The 15235-nt window shown below is 35.5% G+C and overlaps 1 protein-coding gene across 1 annotated transcript in view; it reads left to right on the top strand.

Moving 5' to 3' along the window:
- Nsd1 (nuclear receptor binding SET domain protein 1) overlaps nt 1-15235 on the top strand; it is a 113637-nt gene that overhangs the window by 58335 nt on the left and 40067 nt on the right. Inside the window, exons 9-12 of the mRNA XM_015488448.2 lie at nt 3263-3338; nt 5938-6056; nt 7046-7189; nt 10939-11062. Coding sequence (XP_015343934.2) covers nt 3263-3338; nt 5938-6056; nt 7046-7189; nt 10939-11062 — 463 coding nt within the window. The remainder of the gene's footprint in view (nt 1-3262; nt 3339-5937; nt 6057-7045; nt 7190-10938; nt 11063-15235) is intronic.

Genomic DNA, 15235 nt, shown 5'->3' on the forward strand with positions numbered 1-15235 from the left:
ATTTTTAAGCTACTTCCACAATGACATAATGTATTACTTTTTATTATTAAGTAGACTATCATTATAAAATTTGCTTTTCTGTTCTGGTGATGCACATTTGGGTGTTTTTTTTTATGTTTGAGTCATAAGATTACTGTAAGTTTTCCAAGTCTTTTGATGGACATATAGTTTTATTTGTCTTGATATTAATATGTAAAAATGGAATTGCTGGAATTGCATTTTAAATTACTGAAGAAATTGCCAAACAGTTCTCTTTAGTTGTTGTGCCACTTTATACTCTACAGGTAGTGTACCAGAGTTAAAGATGTTTTACAACTTTACTAACATTTGATTATTTTTGTCATTTTAAATATTGCCATTTTCATGGGTGTTGTCTTCATTTATATCTCATTATAGTTTTTATAGGGGGTGGGTTACCAGGAATTTTACTCAGGGCACTCAACCACTGAGCCACACCCCCAGCCCTATTTTGTATTTTATTTAGATACAGGATTTCACTGAGTTGCTTAGTGCCTCACTTTTGTTGAGGCTTGCTTTGAACTCTTGATCCTCCTGTTTCAGCCTCTTGAACTGCTGCAATTACAGGCTTGGGCCACGGTGCCCACCAATATCTTATAGTTTTAATTTGTATTTCACTAATAATTAGTGATATTGAGCCCCCTTCTGGTCATTCCTACATCTTTGCGAAGTGACTGTTGAAGTTTACTTATATTTGATTAGATTTTTTATCTTGTGTGTGTGTTTTTTTTTTTTTTTTTTTTGACTTTTTGTTTTTTGTTTATTCAGTAAAGGGAGTGCTTTATCTACTTGAGATATACAATCTTTATCAGATATGTATACTGTAAATATTTTCCCCATTCTAAGGCTCTTAATTGTTTATCTCCCCCCTCCCCATTTATGTTTGATACTTTTGTTTGGGGCAGGGGGCACCAGGGATTAAACCAAGGGACACTTCATCACTGAGCCACATTCCCAGCTCTTTTTGTATTTTGTTTAGAGAAAGGGTCTCACCGAGTTGCTTAGGGCCTGAGCTTCCTGAGCCGCTGGGATTATAGTCATACACCACCCCTCCTAGCTATATTTACTACTTTTTATGTCCTGTTTGAGAAATCTTTGCCTGTGCAGTGGACTCAAATATGTTGTCCTTGTGTTTTTTGTTAGAAGCTTTATGATTCTGGGTTTCACATACAAGTCTTTGTTCTAACTTGAATTCATGCGACGGAGTTTCAAAGTTAATTTTCCTCCTATATCGATGTCAAATTTTTCAAGAAAATTCTAGGTATTACCACACTTCACTCACTCCTTATTGCTTGCTCAATTTTACTACAACCCCCTCTTTCCTTGTGTATGTTATTAGGGATGCACTCTACCATTGAGCCATAACCTCAACCCTTTTCAATATTTATTTTGAAACAGAGTCTTGCTTAGTCACCCGGGCTGAGCTCAAACTTGAAATCCTCAGCCTCCTGAGTTGTTATAATTTTAGGTGTGCACCCCTTGTGCCTGGCTCCTTTCTCTCTCTCTCTTTCTGTCTCTCTCTCTCTCTCTGTCTCTCTCTCTCTGTTTTCTTTTTGTGATGCTAAAGATTGAACCCAGGGCTTTGTGCATGCATGGCAAGCACTCTCCCAACTGAGCTATATCCCCAGCCCCCTCATTTCTGTTTAAACTCTGTGTCACTGTTGAATTTCAGTTTCTCTGGCATGAAGATCGGCATTAAATTTTGTCGTTGAACAAGGGGATAGAATAAAATTCTTTTTTTTTTTCCTATGAGTACGTGCTGCCTTCTGACCTAGTCAGTTTCATTATTGACATGCTATTTGCTTTCAGACATATTATGTCATAAGGTTAAAGTCATGGTTTAGTTTAATTTTAATGGCCATTTAGTGTGGCCACTTTTTCTGTAGATGGACTAATCAGTAGGTTGGGGAGAGCGTTTAATCTGCTGAAGTAATGCATGGCTTAACTCATATTTGCCCTAGACTCAGTGTATAAGTAAATTACTGGCATCTTCCTCATATCATCTAAGGCACTTAGAATATTCTTTTGTCTTTTTCATTCTAAGAATAGATTTTTATTCATACATTTGTTTGTGTGTGTGTGTGTGCATGCACGCTTGCTCACTGTTATTTCTATTTTAATTGATAAAATTAATGAAGTTGGAAATGAGAATATTTTTCTTGTTCTTTTGACTATAGTTTGGTAATATTTTCTTTATTTTATTTTTAAAAATAATGTTATTGTATTTTTTATATATATATATTTTTAAATTATTTATATTTATTTGGTGCTGAGGATTGAACTTAGTGCTTCACATATGCTAGGCAAGCACTCTACCACTGAGCTATAGCCCCAGCCCAAACATTATGTTTATTTCGGTGCACAGCTTTTGGGTGAATGTTAAATGATGAACTAGAAATTTGTTATATAAATAATATATGGATGCTGATTTTTTTTAAATTGTGCAGGTCTGTTTTGTGGATTTGTCTAGGAGTCTTTGGTTTTATTTAACTGGATAACTAATATTTCCCCTCTCATTTTATTTGACTTGGTCAGAATTTGGTGTACATTGAACATTGGGAAGTTTGTGTTGTTATGATTTGTTTATTTTAATAAGTGTTCAGAAATTCACAGCTTCATTTTATCTTGTTTTATTCTCAATCTCTGGAAACTTCATAGCAAGAATAATATTGTATTGACTTTTTTAAAAAGATATTTTTATTTTACTTATTTATATGCGGTGCTGAGAAACAAACCCAGTGTCTCACACGTACTAGGCCAAGTGTGCTACCGCTGAATAAAATGTAAATTCTTGGTTTTGAGTGTTATTGTTAATTTAAATTAATCTGAATATTCTCAAGTTGCAAAGATATTTTATGTTTTAAGGCTATTCAATACTCAGATTCGCTCTAATGGCTATAAATACTATTTTAGGAACATGAATTTAAAATATGGGGTGGAATAGATGAGCTTGATGAGTCTCTGGATACATATTTCTTTTCTACCATTTCATTCAGCAGCATTCTGTATTTGTTTTATGTATGGAAAGGTTTATAAGCTTTATTTTCTTATTTTTTTTTTTTTTTTGAAAAGCCTTTCCCTGTTATGTTTCCTGTGCAACTCTTTACTATTGCTATGGTATTCTTTACCAAAAACAGCTAGGATATGATATCAAGGACATGGGACAATTCAGATTTGGGATATAATATAAAGTGTTTATTTTGCATTCCTTGGTAAATCATGTTTCTTTTTTACTTATTTATAGTGTTATGATGCTGGTCACTTCGAGAATGGCATTTCTAATTCATGTGCTGCATCTCATTTAAAAGAGTTTGTTGGAGGTGAGTATTTTTGAGATTTAGAAAATGTGGAAGTAAGATTGAAGCACTTTGTTTATTAGGGAAAAAAAAAATGTTCCAAATTTAAGTTTTGAAACTCCTATGCCCAAAATGTGCTTCTAGAAATTTTGCATGTTGACTGGGATTGTAGCTCAGTGGTAGAGTGCTTGCCTAACATGTGTGAGGCCCTGGGTCCGATCCTCAGCATCACATAAAGATAAATAAATTTTAAAAAATAAAGATATTGTGTCCATTTACAAGTAAATATAATAAAAGTAAAAAAAGAAGAAACTTGCGTGAAACTGTAAGATTCTGTAGTCATTTTCAGGCTTTTCACTCTTAACAATTAAGTTATATTTTGAGCAAGGAAATATTTGGAACAATGGAGAAAAATTTTCTCACTTTTTGGGGGCAGGGGATACCACACTCAGATATTGAGCCTGATACCCAGCCCTGTTTTGTATTTTATTTAAAGACAGGGTCTCACTGAATTGCTTTGTACCTTGCTGTTGCTGAGGGTGGCTTTGAACTCATCATCCTCCTGCCTCAGCCTCCTGAGCCACTGGGATTAAAGGTGTGCGCCACTGCACCCGGCTCCTTCATTTTTTAATAATCTATCTACCTTGAGTCATTAATTCTTGTCTTGGAGTTTTCTTTTCTTTCTTTCTTTAGGCATTAGACCCAGGGATGCTTTAATACTGAGTTATATGTCTAGATTGTTTTACGTTTTTAGACAGTGTCTCACTAAATTGCACAGGCTTTCCTTGAACTTGTGATTCTCCTGCCTCAGTCTCTCAAATTACTGGGAGTACAGGTTTGTCATGCTTTGCCCGGTATATGAATCAGCTCATATTTGTGTAAAGGAGAAGTGGAATCCAAGTTAAGCAGGAGACCACAAATCATCTGGGACAGTCTTTCACAAACTGTGATTGTATTTTTAATCACATCTTTGAGCCAATTCTGTTGTTTTCTCTTATGAGCTTTGGGGTCTTCAGACCCCTTCCGAATGATATTAGTAGCTATCTTTTGGAACCTGTACTTGGGTTTACCCAAGCTCTTCATACAGATAGAATGTTCATAAATTGAGCATGTACTGTCTAAATACCTGTGGTTAGACTCTTAATTCTAATTCGTTTAAACTACTACAAAGAGGATATTTTCTATATCATTTTTGTTTTATAGATGAAACATTAAGATGAATCAGTTTGCAGGATTGGGAAACTAAATCCCGATCAAATTCATTGGGACACTATTATCTTTTTGTGCATTCCAGATTTTGTCAGTTCTTTCTATCATTTTGATCATTTGTATGCCTAAGCATTTTATGATTAATGTCATTCTCGAACTGTTATCCCAGATTTGAACATAGTATACCTCATTTGATCTGCCAGTAGAGTACCTTGAGATGATTTTATTTCATGTGGTCTTTGATATATCTTTTAATGTATCCCTTCACCATTAAATTTTTAACAAAGGAATATATTCATTTTAATCATGTGGGCAATTATAATCCCATTGGTTGGTCTTTTTTTTTTTTTTGCTTTGTCTTAAGTGCTTTCCAAATGATATCTGTTGTTTTTCTCTATATTTCAGTTTTTTGTACAATGTGTAATGTGAAGTTTATCTTTTGTAAATTTTATGTAGGTATTCTATCTTGTAAGAATTTTGAGCCTAGGCCTGGGGGATGTATACCTTAGTGGTAGTGCTTTTGCCTAGTGTGTTTGAGGCCCTGGGTTCTAACCCTGGCACTGCAAGAAGAAAAAAATATAAAGGAGTAATTTTTAGGCTGCATCATATTAATTCTTCTTTTAGTCTTGGGTAGTTTGGAGCTCTGATAACAGCTTTTCCATCTCAATCAGCCAGTCAAAATAGATGACACTGAGGCAGTCTTTGAACCAAAGTCTAGCATTTACATTGATACCTGGCATAAATATTCTGGAACATCTTTAAAATACTCTATAGATTTCTTTTGGTGTTACAATGACACGGGGTTGAAATGTGTCTATTAGAAAATGAGGGAGGAACTAGAATTTCTTGTTCTAAATATGCCAGATGAGATTGTGCATTCATTTTAAACTTTTGGATATTAAAGTTTATCCTAACACTGAGTAAAATATCTTAATTTAAGTCACTAATTCTATTGAGGGATCTTTCCCTACCCTCTAAGTCAAGTCATATATATATAGGTTCATCTTAATTTACTTAAATTATGTGTTGATAAAGTTTGTTGACTCTAATATTTTAGTCCAGGAAATAAATATCTTTTCCATCTATGGGATGTGAAAATCCTTAGAGGGAAGTAGAAAGAGTCATTTTAATCTTGTAAAATGAAATTGCTTTAATAACCTGTACATTTATTATTTAATCTATGTAAGTCAGTACTTACATGTAGTTATTTCCCCAGCTAGTTGTATAGTTGTAGTTAAGTCCATTTTCTTCTTTTCCCATGTTTTTCTCACCTCTGAATCTAGATCATTAAATGAGTTTTAAAGTTGGTTTTTACTCTAACCTACCATAATTGTCCGAGGTCTCTTTATGTAAGGATTGTTGTTCTTGAATGTGTTTGATTAGCCATTAGGTAACACTTCTTTTCCTGTCTTAGGCACTACCAAGATATTTGATAAGCCAAGGAAGCGAAAACGACAGAGGCATGTTACAACTAAAGTGCAGTGTAAAAAAGTGAAAAATGATGACTCATCAAAAGGAATTCCAAACTCAGAGGTATTACTCAGTTCCTGATCTTTTGACATTGTGAAGAGAAGCTACTTTTCACAGTAGAGGCCACATCCCTCTCCCTCAAGTTTACTTAACAGAAGTATTTTATTGAAATGGCTAATAGGCATAAGGAATTCTAAAGTGGAATGAGAGCCTGATCCTAGTAAATTAAGGAGATGACCTTTTAGAAATATCACATCCTATGTTGTAGACATCAGATTAAATATATAATTTTTTTTAATTTAAGTAAATCCATTCTAAAACCAGAGAGCACAATACCAAGTAACCATATGATATGAGTGAACTTAGATAATGCCCTTTACAAGTTGAGACTGCTGCTATTAGGGGGACAGTTACTTATTTCTTGGCCATCAGTTGCTCAATTTTGGGATAATATTTAATAAAATTGCCTTTCAAGAAACAAAGATAGAGCTGAGGATATAGCTCAGTGGTAGAGTGCTTGCCCAGCATGCATGACACCTTGACTTCCATCTGCAGCACTGCAAAGAGACAAACAGATTTAAAACCTTTTTCTTGCAGAGCCTCTGTGCTAACTGACTTTCCAACTTAAGTTTAAAGAGAATTAGAATCAGTCAGGTCAGCATCACATATTATGATGCAGAGTGTTTCTTTCCAGACAATTTGAATAGAATGCCCAAGGTGGGCATTATTTAGGAAACACTGATCTTGGAAGGACAAATAAGTAATCAAATAAACTTAAGAATGTTTTCTCTCCCTTAGTGAAACCTTTAAATGGAACAGCTCAAAAAGTTCCAGTGGAACAGCCTCAGAGCAGTTAGTGGCAGGGCATGAGGCGCCCACTACCCGCCCAATCACAGCAGGGTTAGAACTAACATTGCATGCAGTCCGCCCGCGTGATTGGCTGAACATCTGTAAGTGCTTAATGGCTAGACAAATAGCAGCCCAGAGGGAGGGGGTCAGATGTAGGAGACATCAATAATACAGGTATGGAATATTATTTTTTTCTCTGCAAGGGAGAACTGATGACTCACAGGACTGATGCAAGCCCCAAGGATACTGTTGAGGAGGGTGTAGAACATGACTCTGGAATGTCTGCATCTAAAAAAATGCAGGGTGAACGAGGTGGAGGAGCTGCACTCAAGGAGAATGTTTGTCAGGTAGAGAATGTTTGCCCACTTACATTTTCTTTGCATGATTATCTTAAGAGAACGCCTCCCTATCTCTGAATGACCTTATTGTGGTTACAAAAAATGAGTTTGAATGATTCCAGTGGAGTTACTTTAAGGCTATAACTCTTTTTTCTTTGACAAAAAGAGGAAGGAAGAGAAATAATTCCCTGTTCATCACCTTTCCCTGTGGCCCATGAGTGTATGTCCTTCAGCAGGTCTGAGATGAAGAATGTGAATCTGCAATTAATTTGTGAAACATAATTTTCTTGAGGTGCAAACTGTCATAGTGTGGGTATCTTTGGATTTCTAAGGAATTTTTCCAGGGGCTATTTTAGCTTTTTTTCTTAAGTAGTGACTTTGAATATATCACTATATTTTCCCATTTATTTAATAAATACTTATACATTATTGACTATGTATCAAGTCTTATTCTAAACACTTTATAAATATTTCATCATTTAGTAGTATGACATAGTAATCTCATAAGATTGAGTTCTGTTATTAGCCCCTTGTTGCAGATTAGGAAACAAAACTACAGAGAGCCTAAACAGCTTGCCTGTAGTCCCACACTAAAGCTAGTATTCAGATCTAGGCCATCTAAGTTTAGAGGTCTAATAATTGTGCTGTATTTCCTCTCTGAGATGTGTCTACCTTATTATTAAGAGCGTTTTCTGACTTTTGGATTAATCCATTAAACATATGCTTTAGGTGTGCTATTGTTTTATAGACTTAATGATACATTGATGCATATTCTTAAAATGTCTTATAAAATCTTAATATGAGATTTATTTTTTCCTTCCTATACTGGGGATTGAATCCAAAGGCCCTCTGTAACTGACACAACCCCAGCCCCTTTTATTTCGTCTTGAGACAGAGTCAGTGGGATTATAGGTGACAGCAACATTGCACTGCTCAAATACATACATATATAACTTGAATTGAAACAACTCAAATATAAACCCAGATTCAGTATAAGTTATTGTAGCCATTACAGTTTTATGCAAGGGTTTTTTTGTTTGTTTGTTTGTTTTTTGCCTATTCACTTTCCCTATTATATAAAGAATGCTTCATTGTATTTGGACCAGCTCCCAAACAGTGTTAATCCTCAAGGACAGTTATCTTCATTATTTATTGGAGTAAGACAAGTCAGAGTGTAAATATGTTTTACAAAGATTATCAAAAATTCTATAAGTATCCAGGTGCTGTGGCGCACACTTGTAATCCTAGCAGCTCAGAAGGCTGAGACAGGAGGATCATGAGTTCAAAGCCAGCTTCAGCAAAAGTGAAATGTTAAGCAAATTAGAAAAAATACAAAATAGGCCTGGAGATGTGACTCAGTGGCGGAGTGTTCCTGAGTTCAATCCCCAGTATCAAAAAGTAAACAATCAAACAAATAAAAAAGTAGTGTGCCTATGTGGTCCTAAACTGTTTGGATCAGTGTGTAAATTGATGTTGTGATTTGATAATTTACTATTCATCCCCTTTCAGTCTCAAATATCCCAGTATAAAGAGAAAAACTACATGGGTTAGTTATAACATTTAGTTAATTTTTAAAATGTACTATTGGTTTATACTGTAATTGAAAATTTCTTATTTAAGCCGTTTGTTTATAGAAAAATGGTCATTGGAATTTTGTGAATATAAAGCAGAATGTATCATATGGTGGTTTTGAATTTATGTGTGTAAATGAATTGTGGATAATTGGAGAGTCAAACGTGAGAACAACCCACGTTACAGGTTGGTTAAGGCCCTGGGGACCCCTTTCAATCTCAAGCTGCCTCTGTAGCCTTGCTTCCCAAAGCTTTCCTGTTCATTTGTTTGTTTCTGCTTTGATGTCCTTAAGTGGCCAAAACCATTTTGTTTTTGTTTTTCCCCCATTGTACTGGGGATTGAACTCGGTGGTGGTGTACCACTAAGTTATATATCCAGCCCTGTTCATTGTTTATTATGAGATAGAGTCTCGCTAAGTTGTGGAAGCCAGTCTTGAATTTGGAATCCTTCTGCCTCCGCCTCTCAAGTATCTGGGATTATAGGTGCATGCTACCATGCCTGGCATCTTTTATTTGCTTAGTTACTTTTCCTCTTTCTTACTAACATAATTATAGTCAACCGGTGGATGTAAAATATTTGGGGAATAAAAAATGTTATAGTGCTCCTGATATACTATATAGTTCACCCCATAATTATTGGGTCTGTACTGAGCATATATAGAATTTTTTTCTTGTCATTATTGCCTTAACAATACAAAGGAATATTTATATAGATATTATAAATAATGTAAAATTTCAATAAAATAAATGGGAAGAATGTGTATAGGTTATGTGGAAATTCTATATGCCATTTTATAAGGGTTTTTTTTTTTTTTTAAGCCCCAGCCCGTTTTGTTTTGCACTAGGGATTGAACCCACTGACCTACATCCCCAGCCCTTTTAATTTTTTATTTTGAGTTTTATTTTAAGTTTCCCAGGCTGGCCCTGAACTTTTGATCTTCCTTCCTTAGCCTCCCCAGTTGCTGGGGTTATATGCATGTGCCACCACACCTGGCTGTGTAAGGGTCTTGATCATCCACAGATTTTGTTACCTGTGGGTAGTCCTGATTGATTGTGTAAGGCTTTCTTAAGTATTTATTTATTTATTACTTATCACTATGGAGATGTAAAATCAGGGTTTTAATATGTTGAAAGTACTGAATGTTGGGAATTTGCAGTCTTCATAAATCTAACATTGTATTTGTAGTGACAGATGTGGGTCCTCATTTCCCACACCATTTCTTTAAGTGACAACCTGCCTTAAGTGAGTTCCTTTCAGAATGTGATCTCTCTGAGGTGGTTCTAGATGTGTCTTAACAGGTTGCTCAGATCTTGCTACTATCTATCTCACTATCTCTTTCTCTCCCTCTCCTACCTTTTGGTATTGGGGATCGAACCCAGAGGTTCACACATGCCAGACCAACACTCTACCACTGAGCCTCATCCCCAGACCGCTAGCATCTCTTTTTGTACAATGCATGACTCATGTCTAGCTGACCAGTATTGTTCACTTGCTTAAACTACTACATTAGCCTTCTGGTTTCTCTCTTTGTTCTTACCTTTTTACTCTCTTTAATTCATTGTTCACATAACAACCAGAGGGATGTTTTTAAAAAATGAACACTTGATTTCAGGCTTTTCTTTGGTAGAGTTCTACAGTGGTACATGTTCACAATTAGAATAAACTCTAATAAATTAAACAGGTCCTTGTCTTTCTTGCACTTTATTTCTACCACTTGTAACATTTTTTCAATTTTTATCACTGACAGTGGCTTTCTTTGTAATTCCCAGTATACCATGTTTTTTCCCTGTGGACTTGTATATTTGCTGTGGTCCTGGACCTTGCGTCAGATCTTCACATGACTGACTTGTCCTTCATAGGCCAGTAGGAGAGGTCATCCCTAATCAACCAAAGTAGATATTGGAATTTTCTATATAATACTAATCATTATCTTGTATATTTCCCGTTTGTTTAAATTATTTGCTTGTTACCTTCTGTCCCCATAATATAAGATGTATATGAGACAGGAGTCTGTAGAGCCTGGCACATAAGAGGTAATTATTAAATGATGGTTGAATTAATGGTGAAATTCCTGTTGTTGTTTTTTTCCCCAAACTATTTCTTAACCTTTGGCCTCATGAGGGCCTTCCTTTAGGGGTTTTCTCAAACCTTTTCGTATAGACAGATCTGTTTTCTTTCCTTAACAGAACTGTGAGAAACTTGGTGAGCTGCTATTATGTGAGGCTCAGTGCTGTGGGGCTTTCCATCTGGAGTGCCTTGGCTTAACTGAGATGCCAAGAGGAAAATTTATCTGCAATGAATGTCGCACAGGTAAATCAGATATAGAAGAGTATTTTTCTGAAGAATTTTAAGTTTTTTGGGGGAAATAAAATGTATTGGAGACACCATTTGGTGGCACAGGGCTGGGCACTGCACATATATAAATATGTGCTTTGTTGCTCCCCTCAGTAAAGCATACCAGGTGAGGGCTGCGGTTGTAGCTCAGTGGTAGAATACTAGCTTAGTATGTGTGAGGCTCTGGATTTGATTCTCAGCACCACATAAAAATAAATAAATAAAATAACGGTATTGTGTTCATCTACAACTAAAAAGAAAAGCATACCAGGTGAATAGTAAGTGAAGAGTTTCATGCCTTACAGAAAGGTTTATAATTGAAATGTATTTTAAATATGTTATGAACAAAGATGAGCTAAATCCACAGAAGAAGATATGTAAGTGTAGTTTTGAGAGAGAAAGATTGCTAGGACCTGTGGTGTATGCCCATAATCTCAGCAACTTGAGAGGCTGAGCCAGGAGGATCACAAGTTCAAGCCATCCTCACCAACTTAGTGAGGCCATCAGCAACTAGCAAGACCCTGTCTCAAAAAATAAAAGGGTTGGGGATGTAACTCAGTGGTAAAGTACCCCTGGGTTCAGTTCTCAGTACCAAAAAAATTAAAAAATAAATAAAGAGAGGAGAGAGAGAATGAGAATGAAATTGTAGGGGAAAACAAAGGTACAATGTCTAGTATTGAAAGTGCCTGAAGTACTGGGGGAGTTGGTGTATATGCATGTGTTTCTAAAGGTTACGTATGATATTTTAGTTCAGAGATATAGTTCACTAGGAGTGTTTCTAGGTTACTAAAGATGTTTTTTATTTCTTAATCTGGGAGTTGATTGTGTAAACATTCACTTCATGGCAGTTCATCAATAGTACACTTAAGATGTGTGTACTTTTCTTTGCATGTGTTGTATAATAATAAAAATGTTTGTCAATAAAAGAAAAAGATTATTTGGAATAGTTATGTTGGTTTAGAAAATGGGAAATCAGCCTGTAAAATACTTCATAAGCTATGCTAAGGAAAGTTCTCTTTATTTAGCATGATATTTAGATATAGCATTTAAACAGTGAAGGAATGAGTATTGATTTTATATTTACAAACCATGAAATCTCTGAAAGTCTCTCTGAATGATGCTGTCCAAAGTGAAAGCATCTGTGGAATGAGATAAGAACCAATGACAATCTCTGAGGATATAGAGTTATATCTATACTCTATAGCTGTTGGGAGTGTGAAGAGGTGCTAATCAGTATCTGCTAAACCACCAGAGTGGGGTGTCATTAATAGGGGTAGATTTAACAAAGATACCCAGGAGGTTTTGGAGTAAAAAGACACTTTTGTGGGCTGGGGTTGTGGCTCATCAGTAGAGCATTCTCCTAGCAAGTGCGAGGCCCTGGGTTCGATCCTCAGTACCTCATAAAAATAAATAAATAAAGGTATTATGTCCAGCTGCAACTAAAAAAAAAAAATTAGAAAAGAGAGAAGGGGCTGGGGCTGGGGTTCAGTGGTAGAGCGCCTGCCTTGTACATGTGAGGCCCTGGGTTTGATCCTCAGCACCACATAAAAATAAATAAAGATATTGTGTCCAACTACAAGTAAAAAAATATTTTTTAAAAAAGAAGCTTTTGCATTTGACAGTGAGAAAAGTACTTGGCTTTCAAAGAGGCTGCCATGCTACACCATGTTGAAAGATCAATGGGTGACAGTCTATATTACTTCTTAAATAAGCTTGACTTCAATTGAAAGGAATGTAGTACCTGAAGGAAGGATATCACAGGGTCAAGGGAAGGGCCATCTTGCGAGTAGGGCGAGGGATCTAATGTAGTGTAGAAAAAAACACACAGGAAAGGAAATAAGGGTGAAGTACAGCCACAGAGAAAGGAAGGTAACAACAAAATTGAATTGTGTCATGGAGTTGTGGGGCTCCGGGAGGAAGCTAAAGAAGTTATTTCTTGGCTTGGGGAGAATGATGGGAAAGGTTATTGTTTCTGACTTGAATGGTAGAGAAACTTTATAGTAACCCCAATGGGACACAATCAGCAATTTCATGTCTTTGTATAGATAAGCTATGTCAAATTGAGGAGCCAATCAGTTTGGGGCAGCTATTTCATTTTCTCACAGTCACTTTGATCAATGTTGGAGAAAAAGTTGGAAGACCTTGGGGACTTTCATCATTATGGGAAATAGTGTCATCCAGACCTATTAATTAAATTTTAAAGAAATTATTTATTTATATGTTTGCATACTTATCCTAATCCTAGTAAAGTCTTCTTGCCCTTTGTGTCAATAATCCAGATTTGTTTGTTTTATTATCTTTATCAACGTGTAATAGTCTCTGAACAGGTTGATTTAAGATAATCTTGTTTATCTCTATTGAATTTCATCAAAGTGAAATGAAATGCTATAGTTAATCTGACTTAGCATAATAATACCTTTGTGACTCCTATGTTGTTGAATATGTCATTAGTTCATTCTCTCTTAAAGCAGTTCTATGGAGGTATAATTGATGTACAAAAAGATCATGTATTCAAAGTGTATGATTTGATTAGCTGTGATATGTGTATATATTTGCATGTGTCCCCGAAACATAACTCAGCATTATTATTTTGAGATTCCATAATGTTGTGTATCTTGATAATCCATTCCTTTTTATTGCTGATTAGGATTTCATTGTGTGTATTTACTACAGTTTGTTGATCCATTCATTTATTTGATGGATATTTGAGTTGTTTAATATTTGGGCTATTACAAACTAAGCTGCCATGAACATTCAAGTCTTCCTATGGACACATTTTCTTTTGTCCTGTATCAATACCAAAGAGTAGAATGGCTGAATCATATGATAGTGGAAACCTCAAATTGTTTTCCTAAGGGTTGCAGCATTTTACATTCTCATTAGCAGTTTATTTTAGCATTCCGAAGTATGTTTATACACCTTTGAGATTTTAATTTGTGTTCTTCTAAAGAATGAGGTTGTGGCATATATATATACACACACACACACACACACACACACACACACATACTTTTTGTTGTAGATGGACACAATATCTTTATTTTATTTGTTTTTATATTTATGTGGTGCCAGGGATCGAACCCAGTGCCTCACGCATGCTACGTGGGCGCTCTACCACTGAGCCACAAACCCGGCCCCTGTTGTAGCTTTTTTAATGTGCTTGTTTGACATCCAGTTCTTTGATGGGGGATGATAGAGTTTGCCAAGCACACAGCGGACCCTTGGTTGAATCCCCAAAATTTTCTGGCCATCATACCCCCCAGTTCAAAGAAATGAAGGGTTTAGTCAGATTTTTTGGGGGGGTTTCCTACTCTTTGAGTTCTAAGGATTTTTTTTTTTAAATTCTGATATATTCTGGATATAAATCCTGTATCAGATACATACTTTTCCAAATAGTCTTCCAATCTGTAGATTACTTTTTAAAAAATTTTTCTTGGCAGTACTAGGGATTGAACTCTGGGCCTATCACATGCTAGGCAAGCACTCTCCCTTTGAGGTATATCCCCATCCATATATATATATAAGAGTGTGTGTGTGTGTGTGTGTGTGTGTGTAAAATGATCAAGTCAGGATAATTAGCGTATCTATCACCTTATATAGTCATCATTTCTTTGTAATAATATCATTTGAAATTCCTTCTTCTGATTTTGTTGTTGTTGTTTAAATAAACTTCACCTTATTGTGAACTGTGGTTGTCACCCTTCTCTGTAAGAAAACATCAGATTTATTCCCTCCTATCTAATTATAAGTTTCTGGTTTTTATTTGTTGTTGTTTTGTTACTATGTGTTTACTGACCTTTCCTCATCCTCTCCCTTTTAGGATGTCCCCTGTGACTCTATTCTCTACTGTTTTAAGGGCAGCTTGATTAGATTTAATAGGAGTTGGTTGGCAATATTTGTCAATCATTGTCTGGATTGTTTTCTTTTTCTTTTTTTTTTTTTAAATTTTTTATTGTTGGTTGTTCAAAACATTACATAGTTCTTCATATATCATATTTCACACTTTGATTCAAGTGGGTTATGAACTCCCATTTTTACCCCGTATACAGATTGCAGAATCACATCAGTTATACATCCATTGATTTACATATTGCCATACTAGTGTCTGTTGTATTCTGCTGCCTTTCCTATCCTTTACTATCCCCCCTC

The sequence above is a fragment of the Marmota marmota genome, unplaced genomic scaffold (assembly GCF_001458135.2).
Source record: "Marmota marmota marmota unplaced genomic scaffold, marMar, whole genome shotgun sequence".
Taxonomy (NCBI): domain Eukaryota; kingdom Metazoa; phylum Chordata; class Mammalia; order Rodentia; family Sciuridae; genus Marmota; species Marmota marmota.